Source organism: Euleptes europaea, chromosome 1, assembly GCF_029931775.1.
Source record: "Euleptes europaea isolate rEulEur1 chromosome 1, rEulEur1.hap1, whole genome shotgun sequence".
Lineage (NCBI taxonomy): Eukaryota > Metazoa > Chordata > Lepidosauria > Squamata > Sphaerodactylidae > Euleptes > Euleptes europaea.
The window spans coordinates 1925177-1951620 of record NC_079312.1 but is presented as its reverse complement, the minus strand read 5'-3'; the positions used below and the strand labels follow the sequence as shown (position 1 = coordinate 1951620).

General features: G+C 49.2%; 2 protein-coding genes across 2 annotated transcripts in view; one reads left to right on the top strand and one right to left on the bottom strand.

The window, feature by feature from the left end:
* LOC130493334 (uncharacterized) overlaps positions 1 to 7471 on the bottom strand; it is a 34002-nt gene extending 26531 nt beyond the window's left edge. Inside the window, 7 exon segments of the mRNA XM_056867048.1 lie at positions 1057 to 1230; positions 1918 to 2106; positions 2279 to 2407; positions 3188 to 3385; positions 4831 to 5036; positions 7096 to 7226; positions 7357 to 7471. Of these exon segments, the coding sequence (XP_056723026.1) occupies positions 1057 to 1230; positions 1918 to 2106; positions 2279 to 2407; positions 3188 to 3385; positions 4831 to 5036; positions 7096 to 7226; positions 7357 to 7466 (1137 nt within the window). The 5' untranslated portion in view covers positions 7467 to 7471.
* A 6387-nt stretch (positions 7472 to 13858) lies between these two features.
* PSMB9 (proteasome 20S subunit beta 9) lies at positions 13859 to 26332 on the top strand. Its single transcript, XM_056853357.1, has 6 exons — positions 13859 to 13910; positions 17555 to 17622; positions 18249 to 18380; positions 24224 to 24353; positions 25187 to 25328; positions 26205 to 26332. The coding sequence occupies exons 1-6, from the start codon at positions 13875 to 13877 to the stop codon at positions 26330 to 26332; spliced, it is 636 nt and encodes a 211-aa protein (XP_056709335.1). The 5' UTR covers positions 13859 to 13874.
* The last annotated feature ends 112 nt before the right edge of the window (positions 26333 to 26444 follow it).

Here is a 26444-nt window from a genome sequence, read left to right as displayed (position 1 = left end):
TCTATGAGCCCAGACTGAGATATAAGGACTCAGGGATCTCTATTGCTGCTTGTAGAATCATAGAGTTGGGACCACCAAGGTCATCAAGTCCAACCCCCTGCACAATGCAGGTAATTCACAATTAGCTCCCCCCACGCCCCCAGTGACACCTACTCCAGGCCAAGAATCTGCCTAAGGTCATAGAATCAGCATTGCTGACAGATGGCCATCTAACCTCTTCTTAATAACCTCCATGGAAAGCGAGCTACCACCTCCCAAGGAAGTCTGTTCCACTGAGGAACTGCTCTGTTAGAAAATTCTTCCTAATGTCTAGACGGAAACTCTTTTGATTTAATTTCAACCCGTTGGTTCTGGTCCGACCTTCTGGGGCAACAGAAAACAACTCGGCACCCTCCTCTCTATGACAGCCCTCCAAGTACTTGAACATGGTTGTCATGTCCCCTCTCAGTCTTCTCCTCTTCAGGCTAAACATGCCCAGCTCCTTCAACCTTTCCTCATAGGACTTGGTCTCCAGACCTCTGATGAAGGGAGATTTGATTCTTACCTCTCTTACCCCTTTCCACAAAATTTAATTATTCAAGAGGGCTTTTCTGCACATATAATAGAATTGCACTGTACAAAATGGTTCGCAAATTTACTTGGATAAATGATTAAGAACTGTGATCTATAGAGCTATGTGTAGCTTTACTGTCAGTAAGGTCCTGCTATGTAATTTTTGCATCATTTATTGTGTGATGTTTACTTTATGCCATGCTTCAGTTTCTATCTTTTACATTTCTGGTTGATTCCAGACTTCTCCAACCCTTGTGCGTAGTTTATTGAGAGTCCCATTTTGTTGATTATACTGGCTTATTCTGTGTAATCTGCCTTGAGTCCGTATGAGAAAGGCAGAAATTAATATAAATTCTGCCAATTCAGCAATGGGGGGGGGCAGGCTTTATGGGGCCACTCCAGGGGAACCTGGAGGAAGAGGGGCTTCCTTTCATACCCCCAGTCTTGCAGCCAAATGGGGGTAGTTCCACCATTCCTAGGTTTGGGGGGGGATGTGTCCCCTACCTTGCGATGCAAGAAGCGATGCTCATATTCCCGCAGGTCTCTCCCATCCAGCACCACCAGCCCTCGCTCCGGATCAAAGAACCGCACCAGCAGGGCCACCACGGTGCTCTTCCCGGATCCCGAAGGGCCGACCAGCGCAGTCACAGTGCCGGGTCGCAGCTGCAGGGTCACACCCTGTGGAGAAGGGAGGGCATGAGTGAGCTCGGACTTAGGGAGAGATGTCTCTCACCTGCTATGGGGAGGGGAGCATGGCGACAAGGGGGGAGGCTCAGCTGTGGCTCAACCCCCCCTTCCAAGGCCACTCAACTCTCCTGAAGTTGAGCCGAGTCATTGAGTCAAATCATTTCTGTACCTGTTTCAACTTCTGCCTCAGGAGCAGGGGCATTAAAACAAGAACATATAATGTTGGAGCTACTAAAATGACAGTTTCAGAGGCTCACTGAGTCGGTCTGCAGTACAAGAGCTGTATTCGAGTCTAGTAGCCACTTAGAGACCAACACAATTTCCGGGGTATGAGCTTTTGATAGTCAAAACTCCCTTTGTATCTGACATATCAGACTAGTTGCTGATAAAGGGAGCTTTGACTCTTCAAAGTCATGCCTCAAAAACATTGTTGTCCTGTAAGGTGCCATTGGACTCAAATCTAGCTGTACCGAAACGAAAGAACGGCTTAAACCCAGGTTCCAAGGGCGGCTAAAACCTGACAGAGGCAGGTATCACAGCACCTCTTTCCACAATCAATCGGTTGTCTTTCGTTCTTGTGAGAAAGTACGATGCTCAATGTTCCCTTCATTCTTGACCCGTTGCCTGGAGCTTCCGCCACCCCCCAAGCTCATCATCCACCACCACCCCCGAGAGTACCTTCAGCACCAGAGTATCATCCCGGTCCGGGTAAGAGAACCAGACATCCTGCAAGACGATGTGTCCCTGTAAATCCGGGGGTGCCAGCGTCCCCGAGGGGCTGATCTGGGGCGTCCGGTCCATGTATTCGAAAATCTTCTCGGACGATCCAATGGCTTTTTGCACATTTGGGTAAAAACGAAGGAGGGTCTGGGGGGGGGGGGAGAAGAGCAAGAAAGAGGGATTGAAGAAAAAACAGCCAAGAAGGGTCACATGCAATCTCCCCCCCTCACCCCCGCAGAAACAGTGGAAGAGAGACCCCCCCATGGGCTGCTGTTCTCCTGTTCATCCCCCTTTTGCCTCACCTGCACAGCTGTCTCACCTGCACCGCTGAGGAGAACTCCATTTCGTAGAGAACAAAGGTCACTAGATCGCCGCTGCTCACAGCCCCTAGCGTCACCAGGCGGCCCCCGTAATACAGAACCCCTACTTTGAGAGCCAATCCTAAAATCTGGAGGGGAAGAAGGAAAGGAAACTGCATAAGAAAAATGGTGTTCTGTTCTCATTGGACCGGGGTCCCCAAATTTTGGAGCTTGCAGGCGCCTTTGGAATTCTGACACAGTTTGGCGGTCACAGCCACAAAGTGGCTTCCATAAAATGGCTGCCACAGGCGGTGGATCCAGCCATACAATGGCTACCACAGCTTTTCTTCAGTCCTACAGTGAAGATCCTTGTGCTGTGGTGGCAGCTGCTGCCAAAGGGCCTGTGGCTCAGTTTGCAGAGCATCTGCTTGGCATGCAGAAGGTCCCAGGTTCAATCCCCGGCATCTCCAGTTACAGGGACTAGGCGAGTAGGTGATATGAAAGACCTCTACCTGAGACCCTGGAGAGCCGCTGCCGGTCTGAGTGGACAGTACTGGCTTTGATGGACCAAGGGTCTGATTCAGTATAAGGCAGCTTCATGTGTTCAAAGCAACATTTTTAAAAATTTGTATAGTCCATCAAATCTCCATCAATTCTCCAGTAGCCTATCAAAAGTCTTTCTGTGCAAAAGCATCACCTCCACCCCCCACCTCCTCAAAACTCTTGGAGGGCACCAGAAAAGGTTTCTGTGGGTGCCATGGTGCTCATGGATGCCATGTTGGGGAACCCTGTTGTATGATCCCAGGGGCCTTCCAGTCCCCTCACTCAACCAGGGCCACTACTCCAAAGGAGGAGACAGGACTCCCAATTCCTGCTCCCATGTTCCATTTCCTGCTCAGAAAAGCAAAGCAAACCAGGGCATCGCTTACGCTGCTAGTCCACAAGGAGGAGGCATAAGCCACGGCCTCCCACTTGTTAAGCTGGTAAGTCCTCTGCAGCCTCTCCTCATAGTGCTGGGCCGCCCCCACCTCGTTTGCAAAGCTGCGGACGGTGGAGATGGCTTGGAAGGTCTCCACCGCCACTTCGTTGGCCTTGGCCAAGGACTCCTGGACGCGAAGTGCCAAGTTCTGCGGGACAGGGAACAAAGTGTGTCTGTTAAGCACAACATCTTTCCTCTTTGAGGAGAGATGTCAGTTTCAGTCTGGGACTGGGGAGTTTGACCAGAGGGGCATTGGGTGTGGGAACAATGTCATCAATATTATAAAGTTTAACTTAATATCCAAACATGCCGGAAGTCTTACCTATTGTGAGGAGGAGGAGGAGGAGGAAAAGGAGGAGTTGGTTTTTATATCCCAACTTTCTCTACCATTTAAAGAAGAATCAAACCGGCTTACAATCACCTTCCCTTCCCCACAACAGACACCCTGTGAGGTAGGTGGGGCTGAGAGAGTTCGGAGAGAGCTGTGACTAGCCCAAGGTCACCCAGCTGGCTTCATGTGTTGGAGTGGGGAAACCCACCCGGTTCACCAGATTAGCCTCCACCACTTATGTGGAGGAGTAGGGAATCAAACCAGGTTCTCCAGATTAGAGTCCATCACTCCAAACCACCACTCTTAACCACTACACCATGCTGGGTGAGTGAATTTTTATTTACAGAATTCCCTTTCTTTTGTTCACTACAGAAATTATTTTCTACTTCCAACTTTTTACCTCTCAGATGACAAAATTTAAGATACATGCGTTATAGTTTGATAGGATACAGCAGTTGCTACTCTTTCTCAAGTCTTGGGTGTACTTCTACTTTTCTTCTATGAAACAAAGTTATTTATACTTTTAAATTCCATGAATACACCAAATAGTACATAACTAAGTTATAATTAATGCATTTATGTTGTTAAATCGGTGAAAGAAGTTTAGGTTTCATAGGAAAGTAAGTATCACCATCTTATATTAGAATAGCAAAGTTGGACAAATCTTTGGATACTTAAATTCAGTGACTGGAGCTGTGAATGGACAAGATAGATATTTCTACAAACCTAAAAAGGGCCCCAAGTTTGTAGAAAAATGTAAAATCTAAAAAAAAAAAATACATTTGAGGATTTTAAAAACCCAAAAATGATAAAGGGAGCACCTATGGCTTTAAGAAATGGATTCCCTCAGTGGCTGTTACTAGGCAACCACAGTATTCAAGGCTGGGTTTCTCTGAGTAAAAAGTCAGAGAGAGGGGGCAGGGTCCTTTCCAGGCCCGTTTTTGGCCTTTGAGGGAGAACTCATTGGGACCAGGCCTGATTAGGGTTGCCAGCTCCAGGTTGGGAAATTACCAAAAGAATTCCAGCAGAACGTAATCACAGGAAGCACAGCATGAAGGGAAAACACTTCCAGGTAAAAATCGGTGACCTCTGCAGAGTTTTGCCCATCCCTTCCTTTCTGCAACTTAAGCACTGAACATTTTCCCACAATCCCACCCTCCTCTCGAACTCCCTTTAGGGCACCTGGCTAGTCCTTCTCGGGAGACCAGGTGCCACATGGTCCTCGCCAGAATCCAGCGTGGTATCCTGATGTGTGTGCATACCTGGTGAAATTTCCCAGAGAGTTTTGGCAGGAGGAGGATGAAGGGCAGCCCCACAGTGACAAATAAGGCCAGGGGCGTGGAGACCCACAGCATCATGGCGTAGAGGAAGGTCCCCCGGATCAGGTACCACATCAGTAGGCTCAGGTCCCCCGACAGGGCTTCGCTCATAGTGTCGGTGTCTGAGGTGATGCGAGACGTGATGTCTCCTGGTCGGAGGGAGAGAGTCGGTCAGGTTGGAGAGAAGGGGGAAGGAGGTGAAGATGGGGCTCACGAGAACAAGGTGAGTATGAAACAGGGAGTCTCCCCAATTTCTGGAATATCTCCAAAGCCAGTCTCTCTCAGGGATGCAAGAACCCGACAGATGAGCCAGAGTTGCTGAAATCTGCTCCCCCCTCAAAACAGACTATGATTATTTTTCAGGGGGAGACTTCCTATCAGCCTCTTTCCTAAGCAGCATTTTCATTCATGCATATACAGTATTCACACAGATCAACCTATGGGTAAGAGCCTGCTTTGTCTTTTGAAGTTATACCGCACCACATACTATGAATTTGCGTTTGATTTTCAGGCTTCCAAATTAATCAGTGAAAGGTCGTTCATGACTGAGGAAGACTCGTACATTGAAACAGGAATTTAGCCGGCATCCTGTCTTTCGTTGAGTGCCCTTCTCCAGCTTGTAAAATTGCAGTATTGGAGTTGTATATGATATTTGTATTGAAAATTGTCAGTTGCTATATCTGACTTGTAAAACTTTTTATGATAAGTATTCCTATTTGTTGCCATTTTTGGACATATTATGGTACAACTTTATACTTTTGTAATTACAATAACAAACTTTTGTATCTTCCATTACATTTCGTAATTTTTAAAATTATATATACAACTTTTGGTATTTTTTATTTTTCTACAATTGTTTTTTAGACCTCTGGTGTACCCCCCCCCCCGCCTCCTCCAGTTCGCATTCCTGCAAACAGCCCTCTGCACAAGAATCCGAGAGGTGATGGAATGTTTGGAGGAAGACCAGAGTGCGAATTCCAGCCAAGCCTCCAGGCCATACCAACAGCGTACCTTATGGAGAAGCAGACCCGATGGCAGCAAAGCAGAGTTTATTTATTTCAGATATTTCTATGCGGCATCTTCAGAGTCCGCTCAAAGTGGCTTACAGTTAAAAACCACAGTATTTTTTAAAAAGCTGTTAAACAAGAACCGTCAGGAGGGCTCCCACTCTCCTGGCTTTCTGCAATCTATGCTGGACAGAATTATTCAAGAGGGCTTTATGAACAGGTAAATAGAACTGTGCTATAATGAAATGGTCAGAAAGTAGCATTGGTGAAAGGATAGGGGCCGTGAACTACACTACAGTTTTGCTACCTATCACTGCAAGTATGCTTCCAATAAGGTAGTTTCTACACCACTTAACGTATCGTGCTTGAAAGCTCATGTTTTGTTCAGCTTCTTTTGAGATTTGGGTTTGTTTGTTTTTTAGATTTCTGTAGTCCAAACCCTATTTTTTGCTCATAGGATGTCCCATCCTCTTTATGGTACTTGATTTACACTACCTAATCCACCTCAGTGAGAAATGCGGACTATAAATAACCAAATAATGATAATAGGACATTAGCAGGATGAAAACTATCAATAAAACAGAAGCAGAGCATTTAAAAGCTGGTAGGATAAAAAAAAAGGAAAGGACACAGTGAATACTGTGTATTCACGTTTACTTGGCATACTTTGTTTTGCGGGGTGGTTTGCCAGTGCCTTCCCCAGTCATCTTCCCTTTACCCCCAGCAAGCTGGGTACTCATTTCACCAACCTCGGAAGGATGGAAGGCTGAGTCAACCTTGAGCCGGCTACCTGAAAACGACTTCCTTCGGGATCGAACTCACATTGTGAGCAGAGATTTGACTGCAGTACTGAAGCTTGCCACTCTGCCTCATGGGGCCCCATCCCCAATTAAAAGCCTGGGTAAAAAGATGTGTTTTGGCCTGGTGCTTAAGAGAAAGAAAAGTAGGCACCAGGTGAACCTCAAGGGAGGGTGTTCCATAGGTGAGGGGTCCCCACAGAAAATGCCCTGTTTGAGATTCCTGGGGCTAAACCAGGCACCTTCTGCACACCAGGTGAGCTCTCTGCTCCTCGGCCACAGCTCCCCCCCCCCTTGTTCCCTTATGTAAAATAGGCATAATAATATTAGCAGTAGAGGACTGAGGGGAGTTTCTTTTTTGGAAAGGGCACGTTGCTGAAGATGTGGGAGGTGGGGGGCTTTACCTGTGCGGTTCGCATGGAAGAACCCAATGTCCTGGCGTAGGACGGAGCTGAAGACGGTGCTCTGGAGGCGGGTGTGGATCCGGTTCATGGTGGCGTTGTAGAGGCAGTCGCAGAGAAACTCAGTCACGGCGCTGAGGGAGGAAAGAAAGAAAGGCTGGACTGAGACCTCCAACTGACATCAACTGTGTTTTTTCCTTCTTGCCCCCAAACGTTCTATCCAGCCCCCTCCCACAACCCCCACCTCCCCAATCCTCTCCCTACCTGCCCACTGTGAGGACAGACATAGTCCAAAGGGCTCTCTCGAAGGTGGAAGAGCCGGCCTTGGTCACGACCCAGTCAGTCACGTGTCCCGTGTAGTAGGGAACAGCCATCTCCCCTGGAGAAAAATGGGACAGGACGTATGGGTTCTTTGGAAGAGGGTGTACAGCAAGCTAAAAGTGAGGAGAGGATCTGGCATCTGAGGTGAGCTGTGGGGGTAGGAAGTCAGCCAGACTATACCTTTCTTCATTAGGTCTGAAAATCATTTATTTGTTTATTTCCTTCATTTAGACCCCACCTTTGTCCAAAGTAGGGACCCAAAGAGGCTCAGCATGGTGTAGTGGTTAAGAGTGGCAGACTCTAATCTGGAGAACCGGGTTTGATTCCCCACTCCTCCACATGAAGCCTGCTGGGTGACCTTGGGCTAGTCACAGTTCTCTTCACACTTTCTCAGACCCACCTACCTCACAAGGTGCCTGTGTGTTTGCAGCCAAGATGGCAAGAGGGTGTTTGGAGGCAGCGGGTGGCAAGAACCAGATTTCCTTGGTAGAAGTGGGGTGAGGGATGAATGTCACCATCAAATTCTCACCACATTGAGAATTTTCTTCCCAACCAGATTGGCCAGGGATCCTGGAGGTCTATTTGCCTTCCTCTGGGCATACAGCAGGGGTCACTGGGGGTGTGTGGGGGGGGGAGGTAGTTGTGTTATCCGCTTTGAGCCCGGTTGCGGCCAGGAAGAGAGCGGGTTATAAATCTAATAAAATAAAATAAAAATTTAAAATCCTGCATTGTGCAGGGGGTTGGACTAGACCCTTGAGGTCCCTTCCAGCTCTAGGCCTCTATATTTCTATGTTTCTGTCAGGCTGGCTCTCTACTCTCGGCGAGGGCTGTCAGACTAAGATTGTTTTGACTCTTCCAGATGCTGTGCTCAAGGTTTGTGATGTTAACTGGTACATTCTTCCCAAGTCTTTGAAGTGCTTGGGAACCTGACCCTGTTGGACTGGAGGGTTGCCATGTCAGCCCATGCTATCTAGATATGACCAACAATGCCCTTCCACAATCTACATTGGACAAATAGGTCAGTCTCTTAGACAAAGATTAAATGGACATAAGTCTGACATCAGAAACCACAATATTCAAAAACCAGTGGGAGAACATTTCAACCTTCCAGGACATACTGTTGCAGATTTAAGAGTAGCAGTTCTCTTACAAAGGAATTTTAAAGGGAGATTGGAAAGAGAAACTGCTGAATTAGTTGATATTCAAACTAAAGTCAATGCATTTACCTGGGCTGAATAAAGACCTTGCATTCATGGCCCATTACCAATGCTGATTTCTCCACACCCATCTCTCCCCTGGACATCACAGACTCTTCTGCATATCACACCTAATCCCATCAAGCCTGCTATTCACATTTACATACTGTTCCTCTACTTAAAGACCGATGGATTCACATTCTAGCTGTATCTGAAGAAGTGAGCTGTGGCTCACGAAAGCTCATACCCTACCAGAACATATTTTTGTTAGTCTTTAAAGTGCTGCTGTTTTATACCTGTAAGCTCTGCAAACCTGTATGTTTTCCAATAAATCAACTCTCTGTAGGACTACTTGTCTGTGGATGTTGCTGTTGGAACTACTACGGGAACAAGTGCTCACAGTTTCTAAACTCTACTTGGGACCCTTCCTCCCAAAATGACACCCTCCAACCCAAGGATGCTGGGACCCCACCAGGACAATTCTTGCAGCTAGAAAAGGACAGAGCTTGGGTGAAGGAAGGACTCACGTGGGGGCAGGCACTCTTACCCAAAGAGGAGACCACCACGAGGCCAGCGACGGCCACGAAGCGCAGCGCATCCGGCCTCATGCAAGAGGCGAGGCGCCCAAAGGATGCCAAGGGTCTCTCGCCAGTCTCTCCCCGGCTGGGGGGCGCCAGGTGATGCCACAGGAGGGCCGCAGCCCCCACGACCAGGTAGCTCAGGGCAAAGACATCCCCTCGGCCCCAGCTGTGCACCAGCTCCGCAGCGGCCCCATGGGGCAGGAGCAGGTATTGCAAGGTGGCACAGGCAGGGACCAGGCAGCTGAGGAGGGCTGCGGCGGGCACCAGGGCATCTCGGAGCGGCGCGGGGAGCCCTGGCCCTTGCAGGCAGCCGGCGGCGTAAGCCGAGAGGGTCAGCAGGGGCCCCCGCAGCAGGGCGGTGGCCCAGCAGAGCGCCAGGGGGCTGCCCCAGGGCGGCCGCAGCGCCAGCCAGGCCAGGCGGACGGCCACGAAGTCCAGCAGCGCCGCCGCCGGGATCCAGGCGCAGGGCACCGCCCAGCCGGCCTTCATCGCCCGGGCGGCCAAAGGCTCCGGTCAGCGCCGGCAGAGCGGAGGCGGCGCCGTTGCACAACTTGCACCTGCCTGCATCCGACGCTTTGCCAAGTTTCCCCAAAGGAGCCGCTGTTGCAAGAAGGGCGGGGGTGGGGGAGCTGCAAACGCGGCCCCGGCCTCAACAGCCTGCAGGAGCGGCGCTGCAGCCGCCTCGCCTCGCCGGCCACAAACCGCGACTCCGCTTTCCGCTTCGAAACGCCTCTCCCCCGTTCACACGCGAGCCGGTTGCAAAAGGAGCCGCCGCTTGTGGGCGCGCAGGGAGGGAGGGGCGCGCGCCCTCTGGCGGACACCCGCCGCACTGCCGCCTCCCGGCCGACGGAAAGCCCCTTTTCGGGCTGCCAATTTCGTCTCCTTGCCTTCTTGGTCAAATCGGGATGGATAAAGGGAAAAGTGAAACAAGGTGGAAGGGGAAGGGAGGGCTGGGCTCCTTTCCTCCCCCCATCCCGGCGCCTTCCAGAAATCCCCTTCCACCCTCCTGTCTGAAGGGGGGAAGTCTACCTGCTGTCACACGCTCTTCTCAGAACAGCGGCTATTTCTGGGAACTTGAAAACGAAAGTAGCTAAAAGGAAGGGGGGGGGAGGAAGCCACGAGGAAAGAGCCATGGGGGTGGAGAGTTGCAGTTTGCAAGTCTTTTTTTTTTCTTTCCCTGGCAGGACAACCAAGGCTGCGAGGACAGGCAGAGATTCACTTGGTGTAGTGGGTAGGGCAAACTTTTTTTAAATGTCAAGTCACAGCTGGCCCTCATGGGGTTTTCAAAGCATGAAGCCCTTCAGAGGTGGTTTGCCATCACCTGGCTCTGCAGAGCAACCCTGGACTTCATCAGTGGCCTCTCATCCCAATACTGACTATGCCTGGCCCTGCTTAGCTTCCAAGATCGGGCTAGCCTGGGCGTTGAACTAGGATCTGGAAGATCCAGCTTAAAATGCCCCGCTCGGCCATGAATCTCTCCAGGTGGCCTTTAGTCAATCAGTCTTTCATGGCCTTGCCTACAGTAACTGACAGGGTTGTTGTGAAGTTAAAACTGATGTTCATCAGAGGAGAGCTGGATAAAAATGTACTAAATTTCCCAAGCCCAGCATGGAAATGGCAAGCCCTGCCGTTGGATGAAGGAATAGAGGGGATGCTTATTAAATTTGCAGATGATACTAAATTGGAAGGGGTAGCAAATACGGTAGCAGAGCCAAGATGCAGGATGATCTTGACAGGCTGGAGAAGTGGGCTAGAACTAATAAAATGCACTTCAACAAAGACAAATGTAAAGTTCTACATTTAGGTAGGAAAAATCAAATGCATAATTATAGGATGGCGGAGACTTGTCTGAGCAGTAGTGTGTGTGAAAAGGACCTTGGGGTCTTAGTAGACCAAACACTGAACGTGAGTCAGCAGTGTGATGCGGTAGTTAAAAAGGCAAATGCAATCTTGGGCTGTATCAACAGAAGTAATGTCCAGATCACGTGAATTGATGGTATCTGGTTAGACCTCACCTAGAGTATTGTGTTCAGTTTTGGGCACCACAATTTAAGAAGGATGTAGACAAGCTGGAACGTGTCCAGAGGAGGGCAACAAAGATGGTGAGGGGTCTGGAGACCAAGTCCTATGAGGAAAGGTTGAAGGAGCTGGGTATGTTTAGCCTGAAGAGGAGAAGGTGAAAGGGGATATGATAACCATCTTCAAGTACTTGAAGGGCTGTCATATAGAGGATGGTGCTGAGTTGTTTTCTGTTGCCCCAGAAGGTCGGACCAGAACCAACAGGTTGAAATTAAATCAAAAGAGTTTCCGTCTAGACGTTAGGAAGAATTTTCTAACAGAGCGGTTCCTCAGTGGAGCAGGCTTCCTCGGGAGGTGGTAAGCTCTCCTTCCCTGGAGGTTTTTAAGCAGAGGCTAGATGGCCATCTGTCAGCCTTGTTGATTCTATGACCTTAAGCAGATGATGAGAGGGAGGGCACCTTGGCCATCCTCTGGACATGGAGTAGGGGTCACTGGGTGTGTGTGGGGGAGGTAGTTGTGAATTTCTTACATCAGGGGTGGGAAACCTTTTTTCCGCCAAGGGCCATTTGGATATTTATAACATCATTCGTGGGCCATACAAAATGATCAACTTAAAAATCAGCTGACCAAGCCCCAAGCAGGCAGCAGGGGGCGGATCGCCAGTCTTAGATCCTTCTGAGTTTGAGATCTGCCAAGACCCACGAAAGGCCAGACCAAATGATTTCGTGGGCCTTAAACGGCCCCCGGGCATGACGTTCCCCACCCATCTTACATTGTGCAGGGGGTTGGACTAGATGGCCCTGGTGGTCTCTTCCAGCTCTATGATTCTATTAAACACGTGGCGTCTCCAGGGGAGTAGCAACCATTGTTGTGCGCCCAATGTAAATCTGGTCTGGTGACTACAAGATGACCTGCCCTAAGCACAGGCACTGTGGATAGCGATACAGAATATGGGAACGTCTTTCATAAACGTGCATGATTACACACATTCCCACAGATTTTCATACAGGTCCTCAGTTTTCATGGTAACCCGGGAACATGCACAAATCCCAGATTTTGCATGCGGTGTGGGCATCCCAGATACAGGGACCCCATCAGTTTGGGGATGCTGGACTCCCCTCTCTGCAGACAAGGAGATGACAACGGGCAAATGACTCTCCCTAGCTCTCTCACCTCGGGGTGAGAGAGACAGGCCACCCCCACACTTACATCCTACATACCCATCAGCCCCCCCTTTCCTGGAATGGTTTGTTAATTGCTTAACACCTGGCCACAATTACATATGGGAGTCTGGTGATTGGACTGCTGTAATGTACTCAGCCTGGGGCTGCTGTTGAAGACTGCCCGGAATCTACAGCGGCCTAGAATGCCAAACCCCAAACAATCAATGTTTTATTGGTTTATTTATTACATTTTACTCCATCCTTCCTTCAAGGTGCAAACATGATTCCCTCCCGGATTTTAACAACAGCCCTGTGAGGCAGGTTAGGCCAAGACAGGGTGACTGGCCCATGGTCACCCAGTGAGCTTTCTTAGTGAAGGGGGGATTTATAATCAGGTCTCCCCAGCCTAGGGTTGCCAGGTCCCTCTTTGCTACCAGTGGGAGGTTTTTGGGGTGGAGCCTGAGAAGGGTGGGGTTTGGAGAGGGGAGGGACTTCAATACCATAGAGTCCAATTGCCAAAGTGGCCATTTTCTCCTGGTGAACTGATCTTTGTCGGCTGGAGATTAGTTGTAATAGCAGATCTCCAGCTGATTCCTGGATGCTTGTATACACACAAAGTGCAAATATTTATAAGCTACTGGGGTGAAACCTAGACCATATACTTGACATATACACAATCCAATTATATATAATATATACAATTCACACAGAAAAATTGAATAAAAGTTCCAAAGGTCTCAGCTGAGACCTTTGGAACTTTTATTCAGTTTGCTGAGACCTTTGGAACTTTTATTCAATTTTTCTGTGTGAATTGTATATATCGTATATAATTGTGTTGTGTATATGTCAAGTATATGGTCTAGGTTTCACCCCAGTAGCTTATAAATATTTGCACTTTGTGTGTATACAAGTTTCCTGTACTGTTTTTCTTAACCTTTCGGTACAAGTACAGAGGTGCCGTTTTTCTCCCCCCGATTCCTGGATGCTGGCAACCCTTCCCCAGCCCTAGTCCCGCACTCTAACCCTACACCACACTGCTTCTTATTCCGCTTCCCCAACCCCCACACAAGTATTGACTTTTCTGTTTTCTATCTATGGTAGTGGCTTGCAAGCGATCCAAGAGTTTGCACTCTGCACCTGCTCAGAAGCTCTCTGGCGATCACTATTGGAAGGGCTGGGATGTGATTCTGGCAGCAAGTTCTAGAGCTGAGCCCCGGATCAAGCCCAGTTTCGTTGCAGGCGGGCTACTGCTGAGTCCAGAAGCAATTTGAGCGCTGGGGGAAGCTGCGTGGGACGCCCAACCTGGACGCCCTAACCACGTGGTTCAGGTGCAACCGGCTCCCCCCCCCCAGCGCCGGCAGGTGGCCTCACACCTTGAAGGCCGGGAGGGGCGCCCTCTGACGGTCGTGACTGGTACTGCAAAGTGACCGCTGTCACTTTCGCTCTTGGTCCTCTTCCTTCCCCGCGGAAGAAGCGGCGCTCGGGGGCTTCGGAGACCCGCCATGGACGGCCGGGGGGCGCAGAAGATCAGCACCGGGGTGAGTGGGGGGCGGAAGGGGGGGGCGTGGGCGGCCAGCTGGGGCTGCAAGAGCAAATCTTCAGGGACAATTTTGAAGGGGGAGGGAGAAGAGGAACCCCCAACTGGGCTGCTGGCGGGTGTTCGGCGCTTATGCGGGGGGGGGGGGAGGATGAATGGAGGGGGCTTGCGATCCGTTAACCCCTTCCCTTCCTGATTTTTCACCGCCATTGAAAGGGAAAAGGTGCGCCTGTGAGTGCGAGAGAGAGCGCAAAACATGCATTTTGCATATGTGGTGTAGTGGTTAAGAGCCCTGGACTCAGATCAGGAGCACCGGGTTGGTTTCCCCACTCCTCCACTTGAAGCCTGCTGGGTGGCCTTGGGCTAGTCACACTTCTCTACGAATTCTCTCAGCCCCACCTCCCTTACAAGGTGTCTGTTGAGGGGAGGGGAAAGGGAAGGTGATTGTAAGCCAGTTTGAGACTCCTTAATAGGGTTGCCAGGTCCCTCTTGCCACAGGCTGGAGGTTTTTGGGGCGGAGCCTGAGGAGGGCGGGGTTTGGGGAGGGGAGGAACTTCAGTGCCATAGAGTCCAATGGCCAAAGTGGCCATTTTCTCCAGGGGAACTGATCTCTATCGGCTGGAGATCAGTTGAAATAGCAGGAGATCTCCAGCTAGTACCTGGAGGTTGGCAACCCTACTCCTTAAAGATAGAGAAAATCGGCATATAAAAACCAACTCTTCTTCTCCTTAACAAACCCCATCTTCAATGGACTTACCCTCCCCGCATATCAATTTGTGGCTGCCCCTCTGAATCAGTGTACAGTGAGTAGTCCTATTAGGGGAAATGGGGTTGCCTGGACATAAGCACAGCGCAGTCTCGTTTTCCAGTTGGAAACAAGAGTTGAAAAGGACCTCAAGGGACCTCTCAAGGTCTGCCTAAGTTCACAGAATCAGCATTGCTGACAGATGGCCATCTAACCCCTTCTTAAAAACCTCCAGGGAAGGAGCACTTACCACCTCCCGAGGAAGCCTGTTCCACTGAGGAACCGCTTAACTGTTAGAAAATTCTTCCTAATGTCTAGATGGAAACTCTTTTGATTTAATTTCAACCCGTTGGTTCTGGTCCGACCTTCTGGGGCAATAAAAAAACAATTGGAGGGAGGCAGCTGGACAAGATGTCCTTACTGTGCCCCCCAAACACTCTAGGTATGTTTCCTTACTGTGTGGGTACACCAACCCCCCAGGGGGAAGCAGAATTGGGCTCTTCCCCAACCCCAGCCAAGCTAACCGAAGTTCAAGAGGGATGCCCTCTGCTCCCTCCCAGCAGGAAATGAGAGACTGTCCCAGAGATTCCTGAGGGGTCCCATCTTCCATTCCTAATGGTCATGCACCTCTTGGCCAGGAGGGGATCTGGGCAGATGACCCACCAGGCTGATCCCCGCAGTTGACCTTTCCCATGTAGCAGTAAGATCAGCCCCTGATAGTCCCATTTTACAGAGGGGCAACTGAGGCAGATGGTGTGCCCTCCCCAGCTAGACAAGGATCCCACAGCAGAGGCAGGACTTCATCGGCAGTTTCCCATTTCCAAGGTTCTATCTGCTGCTCCGCATTCCCTGGAGGGGGGCAGCCAGGCCTACAGGGACCAATGGAAGCTGGCAACTGCATTCTATAATCTGTAAGCATTAATTAAATTATTATTCCAATCTCAATTGCAAATTTATTCTGGCAAGAATGGGATGGGGCCTGGAACTCTACAGTTTGATAAAGGAGCCGTGAGCTAAGGCAGCCAGACAGGAGTGTTTCTGTCCTTTGGAGAGGCAATTTGACAGCATGCATGTTGTTAGCGCAGTTTTCCATCAGGGTGGCATACGCAGATTCCCCGACCCATCTTATTCTCACAACAGCCCAGTGAGGTAGGCTAGGAGATTTATTTTTTGTGTATTTAAGAAAACTTGTGTGCCGCCTCTCCAGAGACCTGATGAACTAGTCCAAATCAGTCCAAATGACCTCTGTCTGGGAATCCAAACCTGAGCTTCTCCAGATCCAGTTTGATGCTTGAAATACTACACCACAGTGCTTCTCCCAGGGCTGGTTTACATGTCACTTCATTTTGCTACCCCAATCATTGCTTGGAAGGAAATGTAAAGGTTCAGGGGAAAGTTTCAGGGGAAAGGACTTATAGATACATCTTTAATGCCTGTTTCTCCATTAAAAACCCATGTGGAGAGGAGTGAAAATCTACTGGTGTATCTCAAAATATTGGCAGGATCTGTGACCCCTCAATTTTAAGAATTCAGATTTCCCCCCATAATTTAGGTGAACATTTAAAGCATAAGCACGTGTTCACACGTGCACAAAACACCACTTGGGCACTCTATACTTGATCCCCTGGACACTTGAATAATAGCCACTGAAAGTGCGGGTAGAAAGTGAGCCAGAGTGGTGCAGTGGTTAAGAGTGGTGGTTTGGAGTGGTGGACTCTGATCTGGAGAACCAGGTTTGATTCCCCACTCTTCCACATGAGTGGCGGAGACTAATCTGGTGAACTGGATTTGTTTCCCCACTCCTCCGCACGAAGCCAGCTGGGTTACCTTGGGCTGGTCACAACTCTCTCAGCCCCACCTATCTCACAGGGTGTCTGTTGTGGGGAGGGGAAGGGAAGGTGATTGTAAATCGGTTTGATTCTGCCTTAAGTGGTAGAGAAACTCGGCATATAAAAACCAACTCCTACTCCTACTCCTCTTCTTCTTCCTCTTCCTCCTCCACTTGAAAGTATTGTGGGGGGACAGGAAAGATCCAGTTGTGGTATCAAAAGGCTTTATTCTCACATGCAAAATGTCTCTTGATGATGCAACCCTCAAATGACAAAGAGGCATGAGTGAACCTGTTTCAGGGGGTCTTAAAGGAGGAAAAGGTGGCATGGGATAGCCCAGTCTTGTCAGATCTCATAAGCAACACAACCTCAGTACTTGGAAGGAAGACTGCAGAGGAAGGCAAAGGGCAAACCACCTCTACTTAATCACTTGCCTTGAAAGCCCCTTGCTGGGGTCGCCGTAAGTCGGCTGCAAGTTGAGGGCACTGAACACACACAAAGAGATGCCCTTCCTTGGAGGTTTGTAAACAAAGACTACATGGCCATTGGTCAGCAATGGGGGTTGTGGGGTTTTTTTGCCATCCTCTGGGCATGGTGTAGGGGTCAGTGGGTGAGGAGGTAGTTGTGAATTTCTTGCATTGTACAGGGGGTTGAACTAGATGACCCTGGTGGTCCCTTCCAACTCTATGATTATGAAGCTATATAAAGCACATTGTGGTAATCTAACCTTGGTGTGACCAATGCATGGCAAGGCTGAGGTTTTGCTTAGTTATCCTCTGAGCCAACCATCAAGTGTGCATAAAGACATTTCCACAACAGGAATCCCTTTCAGAGGACCCTGCCCCCCCCCTCGGATACCACAAGAGTGGAATTAGGGGGACAAAACTTGGATGGCTGTGGTCAATTCCAGGGTCCCATGCAGTTGCATGATTCAAGTGATTCCCCCCCAAATATGATGTTTGAGTTGGGAGGTGGCCCAGAGGCAATTTTGTCTGGGGGGGGGGGGCTGTTATGGCTCTCAGCAGTCCGGCTTTTCCCCCTCCCCTTCACTTCCAGTTCTTTCTCCTACAGACGACCATCATGGCTGTGGAGTTTGACGGAGGGGTCGTAGTGGGGTCTGACTCCCGGGTCTCTGCTGGGTGAGCATTAAACCGATGCCCAATGCATGGGAAATGTACGGCATCCTTTGCAGCACTGACATCTGGGGTAGGGGTGGAAACAGGGCCGGTTCCAGTTTTGGGGTCTCTGGCAGACAGTGCTCGGGGTCCCCCATCTGCCCACCCCCAGGGACCCTCTCAAGTCCTCCTATTCCCTCCCATTCCTACATTCTCCCAACTTGCCCATGCATCCGGCTGCCACTCACAAGCCTTTCCACGGCCCAGTTGCTGGCACCACCTGCACACCCTTTCCCTGACAACAATGGCCGATGTATCCAGCTGGGAGTGCCACCACTGGGCACCACCCACATGCCCTTTCTCAATGATGCTGGGCAGTTGGGAGGTGGCAAGGAAGGTGTGTGGGTGGGGGTTAGCAGTGGGCCCCACCAAAAGTCCTGGGCCCTGGTAGGCTGCCCCACCTCAGGGTATGCTGATCCCAGCCTGTGGGTGCATGGGCGGGCAATCCTGAGGTCTGGTTTCTTCTGGAAGGAAACTTTCACGACTCCTTTTCAGGAGAAGGGGTATCACTCCTGGCTCTGCTCTACTGTCCCCTCTCTCTCTCACACACATGCATGCACCCCTTTCTAAGTCTTCCATCCCCTCCCCAGAGATTCCGTGGTGAATCGCTTCTTCAACAAGCTGGAGCGCCTCCATGACCGGATTTACTGCGCGCTCTCTGGATCGGCAGCCGATGCCCAGGCCATCGCCGACACAGTGAATTACCAGCTGGAACTCCACAGGTAAGGAGTGGCTCGGGATTGTGGCCGTATCACCTGGATTGCCTTTGGCAGGAGTTTGGAATGGATGCCCCACCTTTTGATTGGTCTCAAAAGAAATGACATTGAACAGACCCAACTCTTTTCTTTATAAACTGCTTCTTCAAGCTCACACTACCACAGAGACCTGGGAAAGGAGGGTCAGGTGAGGATCCTGACCTTCTCACATATCCATGCAGGCCTATGTTCAAGGAGCAAATTACTGACAGGCCTGGAGCAGTCTATCTGTTAAACCAAGATCTCCAGGTGGTGGCAGAGAAACTACCAAAGACTTTGGGGGGGGGTCAAGGGGGGTTGGGGCATGCACAAAGGGCACGTCTGAGTTCAGGAAAACGTGGCAATCTGTAACATAACCCACTCCCGACTAATGATAAACTTGTATACTAAGATTAAAGGTGTTAATGGATATGGAAAAGGGAAAAATTATCTTCTGCAGTAGAGACAGACTATCGATTAAAATAAATATGAACTAAATAATAATGATAAGTTCCTCAGTTTTTTCTGGAGTCCAGAGTTCCACAGTTATGGCAATCTTTATGGTCCAGTGCCTTGGGAGACAGATATCCTCCCATAAAATCAGATATGTGTTACTTCCAAGGTCCACGGTGCTTATTTATCTAGCCAGGGCTTAGTGTCTGCAGGCACTTTACAGCTCCCTCCCCACAATCTGATGGAAGGATTGGTTTTCGTTTTCATTTTCCCACCCAATCTTGTCCTTGAAAAGAAATCAGGTAGTTAAACCATAGTAAGCAAAAGCCCTCAGCCTGCAAGGGTTGCCAACTCTTTTGCTCCTGTGCCTATAACCACTGGATGACCTGCAGACATTAGAGGGTTGCCAATGCTTCACTCTCCAAGAAAAAAGAAAAGAAGAATAAATATATAAATATCACCTGCTGCTTTCTACAGATGAAGCAGCTGCTACAGATAGAACAGCTAAGCTATAGTCAATTGACAACCCGTGTATTTCTGCCACTCATAGGACTAAGGTCCCTTCACACGGGCTCTTTAAACCCACTTTGGCTTTCTAAAAAAGGTTTCACATACCTAAAGGATAAAGCACAACCTCAACAACAACAAAACAGGTTTGGTTAAACCCGGATTAGGGCTTCATTAATTTAGGGGGGGGGGAGTATCCTAAAGTGTGTGGAACCTTTGCCTTTAGAAGCCAAAGTGGGCTAAAGAGCACATGTGAAAGGGATCAAAGAGACGTTTTGAACCCTCCAACAACTGACTGAAACGGGATTTGGCTGGCTCAGCTCCAGAAGGCAGGAACAATAAGAACTTTGTCAGGTAAAACCCTCTAAATATTATTCTTTCTTGCAAAGAATGCAATTTATTCGTTGCCATCTGGATTACAGTCATCAATGAATCTATGGATCGTCCACTGCTTCAGTTCTTACGAAAACTTCTAAATGCCCCTCGATGTGTTGCTGGCGTTACTCTTCTTTCCGAGTTTGGCCAAATGTCACTTGAAGCTAGGGCGTGGTTGGCCGCCTTTAAACTACACCTTAAACTGTGCTTTAGCACTGAGGGGTTCCTAGCTTCTCTGAAGCATGACCCTTTCAAATCCTCATGGCAAAAAATCTTAGATGAGAAACTGGCGTTGTTGGGCTTCTCGCAGGATATGTTATCAGATCTTGGGAAAACTGAAGCTTTTGCCAAAATTAAAAAGCACATTAAAGAGCTCGATTATAACAGCACTACTTTTCGTGCTCGTCGTGTCTGTTCGTCCCAGTTCTTCGGAAGACCCCCTCTACGTGGTCTGCCTGCCTATACATATTATCTAACAACCCCTCGTCTCTGTAGAGCTTTTTGCTTGGCTAGATTGAATGCTAACCCTTCTATGGTAATGCAGGGCAGAATTCTGAATATACCACACTCAGACAGGATCTGCCCTTGCTCTTCTGGCTCTATTGACTCATTAGCCCATGCCCTTTTGGAATGCCGCTTTTACGAGGAACTTCGATCGCACTATATTTCCCCCCTTTTAATATACAAATCCAATGCCTCTGTGACTGACATAATGCCTTTTTTACTAAGTGATAGGGACCCCAAGGCTACATTGTCAGTGGCAAGATTTGTTTCAGTCCTTATATCCCTCCAACACTAGATATATGCTGCTCAAGATCAATTGATCAAGGAGCTTCGAAGGGATAAAAGGAAAGGAAAGCAATTTATTCGTGTTCAGGGGGGAAAGTTGTGCTGAGGCGGCAGCGCCCTCTGGTGTCCGCAGTGGGCAAAGGCGTTTCTCCGCTCTGGGCTGATTTCCCCGAAAAGGCGAGTCAGCCGCGGAGCTGTTTTCCAACCTGCCATCCGGGGCGTGTCCGGGGGCGGGGCCTCGGGGCAGCTGGAAACCCCCGGCGTCTGCAGACAGCAGGGCCCCGCCCTCCTCCAGCAGCTGGATTTCAATGCATTTTGAAACCGCCCAGCAGGAAGCCTGGCGCTCCCCCCTCGCAAGAAGTTTCCCCTGGCTGTCTCAAGGGGGAAGGCTGTAATGCAAGTTCCTTTTGCTATCCAGTATCATAGAAGAGACAAAGTGACTTCCAAAAAATTAATAATTTGGACCCAGGCCGAGAGGCAATGTGGTGAAACGGAGTGTGGGAACAGGGAGAGCTGGGTGCGAATTCTGCGCGGGCCAGCCCTCTGTCTATTTCAAATGTCAAAAAGGGCAAGAGTCCAGTAGCACCTTAAAGACTAACAAAAATATTTTCTGGTCTTTAAGTCTTTAAGGTGCTACTGGACTCTTGCCCTTTTTGACTACTGCAAACAGACTAACACGGCTACCCACTGTGAATTATTTCAAATGTGTGTGTGTTAAGTGCCGTCAAGTCGCTTCCGACTCATGGCGACCAAAGTCCTCCAAAATGTCCTGCCTTTGACAGCCTTGCTCAGATCTTGCAAATTGAAGGCTGTGGCTTCCTTTATTGAGTCAATCCATCTCTTGTTGGGTCTTCCTCTTTTCCTTCTGCCCTCAATTTTTCCTAGCATGACTGTCTTTTCCAGTAACTCTTGTAGTCTCATGACGTCTATTTCAAATAACATTTACTTATTAAAGATTTAGCCTTTATGAGCCGTTTTTCAAAGAGCTGGAGAACTTTTAACCTTTTTGTTCCCTGCTGTTTTGATTGCCTGCAACCTGCAGGACAAGTAATTTTTCTGTTCTTTAAGGCAATCCCGGAAGCTGTATTTGCAAAAGAAAAAAATTAATATCTCTTCTACTGTCGATCACACTAAGGGTTGCCAATAGGTCTGGGGAGGCTTGAGATGCCCCAGTTAAAGGGGCAGGACATTTTCCTCCAGGCCTGTTGGCAACCGTGCACCTTACAGGGTGGTTGTAATGATCAAGTGGGATATTTGCATTTTTAACAGCCTTGGAGGCCGGGCAGGAGACAAACATGATGTGTAAATAGATGATCATCAAGTGTCTGATTCAACGGGGGCTGTCCTTTTTAAAGTTTAATTATTGAGGCATGTTTGGGGGCTTTGTTTCAATAAATACTGTTTGGAGGGGTGTGGACATATTCTTGGAAGTGCTTGCCAAACGTCCAAGACCACGAGGCCTGGGTGTCGCTGATGAGGTTGTCCTAGTAAACATCAGTCTCTCCTAGGGTTGCCAACTCTGGGTTAGGAAATATTGTCGAAGGCTTTCACGGTCAGAGTTCATTGGTTCTTGTAGGTTATCCGGGCTGTGTAACCGTGGTCTTGGAATTTTCTTTCCTGACGTTTCGCCAGCAACTGTGGCAGGCATCTTCAGAGTAGTAACACTGAAGGACAGTGTCTCTCAGTGTTAAGGGTGTAGGAAGAGTAATATATAGTCAGAAAGGGGTTGGGTTTGAGCTGAGTATTGTCCTGCAAAAGTATTGTCCTGTAAGTATCAAGATAATGTGCTAATGAGGGTATGGTATGTTAATATGGAACCATTGTATCCTGAAGTGATCTGTTAATGTGTGTAATCCAAAACTAATCTGTATGGCTATTGTTGAATGTTGTCTTTGTCTGGAGGTTTTTCAGGGCAGGAAGCCAAGCCTTATTCATTCTTAAACTCTCCTCTTTTCTGTTAAAGTTGTGCTGATGTTTATGAATTTCAATGGCTTCTCTGTGCAATCTGACAAAATAGTTGGTAGAATTGTCCAGTCTTTCAGTGTCTTGGAATAAGACCCTGTGTCCTGTTTGTGTCAGTCCATGTTCAGCCACTGCTGATTTCTCAGGTTGGCCAAGTCTGCAGTATCTTTCATGTTCTTTTATCCTTGTTTGTATGCTGCGTTTTGTGGTCCCGATGTAAACTTCTCCACAGCTGCAAGGTATACGATATACTCCTGCAGAGGTGAGGGGGTCTCTTTTGTCTTTTGCTGATCGTAGCATTTGTTGTATTTTCTTGGTGGGTTTAAACACTGTTTGTAGGTTATGTTTTGTCAAAAGTTTCTCCATCCTATCAGTGACTCCTTTAATAAATGGCAAGAATACCTTTCCTATGGGAGACTGTTTTTCTTGAGTTTTCTGATTTTTGTTTGGTTCAATGGCCCTTCTGATTTCATTCTTGGAGTAGCCGTTTGCTAGCAGTGCGTGATTTAGATGGTTAGTTAGGAAATTCCTGGAGATTTGGGGGTGAAGCCTGGGGAAGGAGGGGTCTGGAGAGGGGGGAACTCAGTGGGGTACAATGCCATAGAGCCCACCCTTCAAAGCAGCCATTTTCTCCAGGGAAACTGATCTCTGCTGTCTGAAGATTGGTTGTAATTTGGGGAGATCTCCAGGCCCCACCTGGAGGTTGGCAACCCTAGACTGTGCTGGTGTCCTTTTTGCAGAAGAGAAGATGAAAGGGGGGAGTCTTTGGCTGGATGAGGGGCAGAAACCTGCCAGGTGGAAGATTATACAAGCAAACACAGAACAGAAAGGTCCTGATCCCAAATGTGAGGGAAAACAACCCTCGTGGTTCTTTTTTACTCAGCACACACAAACAGGAGGAGGCTGAAGTTGGTTCCTTATTCCCAGTTCGTTCCCTGGTGCAGGGTCTGTATGGGCATCTGTCCTGGGTCACCCCACTTGGGAGCCGCTGGCACAAGAACCGGACTTTGGACCAGGACCCAGCATGCGCCATCTGGAAGGGCACAGTCCCCTGAATGTGGGGGTGTATTATATGTGGTGGTCCAATCCATATTTTGGGGTGCAGAGCTCCAGCTCCTTATTCAAAACCTCTTTGCAATAAAAGTTTCTGGGGGGGGTGGACCCAAAAAGAAGTCAATGGCACCAGAACCGGTGTTTGGACCGGGCACCGCTGTATGTCTTCTTGGAGGGGACAGTCTCTGGAGTGTGGGGATGTATCAGTTGGGGTGGTCCAAAGATTATTTTGGGGTGCAGGGTCTGTATGGGCATTTGTCCTGGGTCACCCCACTTGGGAGCCGTTGGCACAAGAACCGGACTTTGGACCAGGACCCAGCATGTGCCATCTGGAAGGGCACAGTCCCCTGAATGTGGGGGTGTATGATATGTGGTGGTCCAACCCATATTTTGGGGTGCAGAGCTTTTGAAATGTCCTCAGAGTGATTCAGGAACTAGGAAATGTGAATAAGGAACTGGGAATAGGGAATGAACTGGGAATAAGGAACCAACTTCAGCCTCCTACAAACAGGGGAAATGCTGGCATTTCAGATAAACAGTATTTAACAGAGTGACAAAAATGTCCAATTTGGGCCCTGTGGGGTCTCCTGCATGTTTTAAAGTGGAACATGATTTTTTAAAAGCTATTTTGTGCTACTTGGGACCACAATTTCTGAATGCCTAATTCTGATTCCCCCCCCCCTCCCTGGCAGCCTGAACATGGACGAGACCCCGCTGGTCCTGGCCGCGGCCACCTTGGTGAGGAACATCAGCTACAAATACAAGGAGGAGCTCTCCGCCCACCTCATGGTGGCAGGATGGGACCCCAAGCAAGGAGGGCAAGTGAGTCTGGTGGGGGGGGGGGAGGTTTGATGTCGGCGGGAGGCCACCCTCTTTCAACCATGGCTTGTTTGCTTGCAGTTCCCTCCACCTCCCACTACCCCCTTTTTAAAACTTATTTTTGCACAGCTCTTAGCACATTCACTGCCCCTTTGACTTAACAGGTCTTTGCTGAGACTGGAAGTTTATCCGATCAGGTCGCCCCAAGAATTTATTTATGTATTTATTTTAGTTCTACCCCACCTTTCTCCCCAATGAGGACCCAAAGCATTCTCTTCCATTTTATCACCACAGCAACCCTGGAAGCTTCCATGGCAGAGTGGGGAATCAAACCTGGGTCTCCCACATCCTCGCTCAACTCTCCAGCTGATTCTATGACCTTAAGCAGATGATGAAAGGGAGGGCATCTTGGCCATCTTCTGGGCATGGAGTAGGGGTCACTGGGGGTGTGGGGGAGAGGGGTAGTTGTGAATTTTCTGCATTGTGCAGGGGGTCGGACTAGTTGACCCTGGTGGTCCCTTCCAACTCTGATTCTAACCACTACACCACACTGGCTTTCTTTGCTGAGACCAGAAACGCATCCAATGAGGTCACCCCAAGGATGTAGGAAATGGACTGGGGGTGGGGGGGAGCTTTCTGTCCAGTTAAGGCAGTCCTTGGGTGTTCCCCTTGGCCAGTGGGCTTCACCCAGAGTGGGAGACCCTCCCGTGATGGAGCAGGTATGGTGGATACAGCTCACCCATTGTCTTATACAGCTCTACTCTACAGGTGAGTTTTCAACTCTTTCCTGGGTTTAACAGTCCTCCCCCCTTCTCCACAACCTTCGTTCCCAACAGGTTTACGGGACCATGGGGGGCATGCTGACCCGGCAGCCCTTCGCCATCGGGGGATCGGGCAGCACCTACATTTACGGCTACGTCGACTCAGCCTACAAACCCGGAATGACCCAGGAGGAATGTCGCCAGTTCACCAAAAATGGTAGATGTCTAGTTGCGTGCAAGGGATGGGGGGGGGGGGGGGCTTCAGAAGATGGTAAGGTTGCCGACTTTCTTGTGGTGACTGGAGATCTCCTGCTATTACAACTGATCTCCAGGTGATAAAGATTAGTTCACCTGGAGAAAACGGCCACTTGGGAAGGTGGGCTCTATGGCACTATATTCCTTTGAAGTTCCTTCCCAAAATTCGCCCTCCTCAGGCTCCACCCCCACAAATATCCAAATATTTCCCAACCTGGAGATGGCAGCCCTGTGGCTCATGGGGGGAAGGGCTGAAAGTCTGTGCTTGGAAGCAAGGATCCTTCCTTTTAGGCCTGGGTGGTTTGGGAGAGGGTAGTCCTTGGAAATCAGATCTGACTCCCCCCCCCATCCAAGATGGGGAATTGGGCTACCTGTTGGGAGGCCATGATAGGCCTGTGATCTTTTGTTGCTTGGGACATGTTATCTAGCCCAGACTAAGCTAGGGTGCCAACTCTGGGGAGGGAAATTCCTTGAGATTTAGGCGTAGAGCTTGGGGAGGGCAAGGTTTGGAGGAAGGAAGGGACCTCAGCAGGCTATAGTGCCATAGAATCCACCCTCCAAAGCAGCCATTTCCTCTAGGGGAATAGATCTCTGTAATCTGGAGATCAGATCTAATTCCAGGAGATCTCCAGCCCCCACATGGATTCTGGCAACACTAGACTAAGCAGAGATACAATGTGGAGTTTGGTACAATGTTCTAATATAACTGTATTCCCTTGAAATGTGTGTGGTTTTTAATTGCAGAGTCTTTATTGTTAATGCCTTTCACATCCCACCCCTATCCAAACATCATTGCAAGTTCTAAGCAAATTTTAACCCCTTGTTCCCACCCTTCTAGCTATCGCCTTGGCCATGTCCCGGGACGGATCCAGCGGGGGCGTCATTTACCTCGTAACTATCACGGAAGCTGGCGTCAAGGAAGAAGTTATCCTGGGAGACAAGCTCCCCCAATTCTATGATAAATGAGTTGGATATCCCACTCCTCTTTTTCAGCCAATAAATGTTATGAATGGGACTGTCTCTCTCTGTGTGTGTGCATATGCTCTCTGGTATGGAATCTTTGCACGAGTTCAGAACC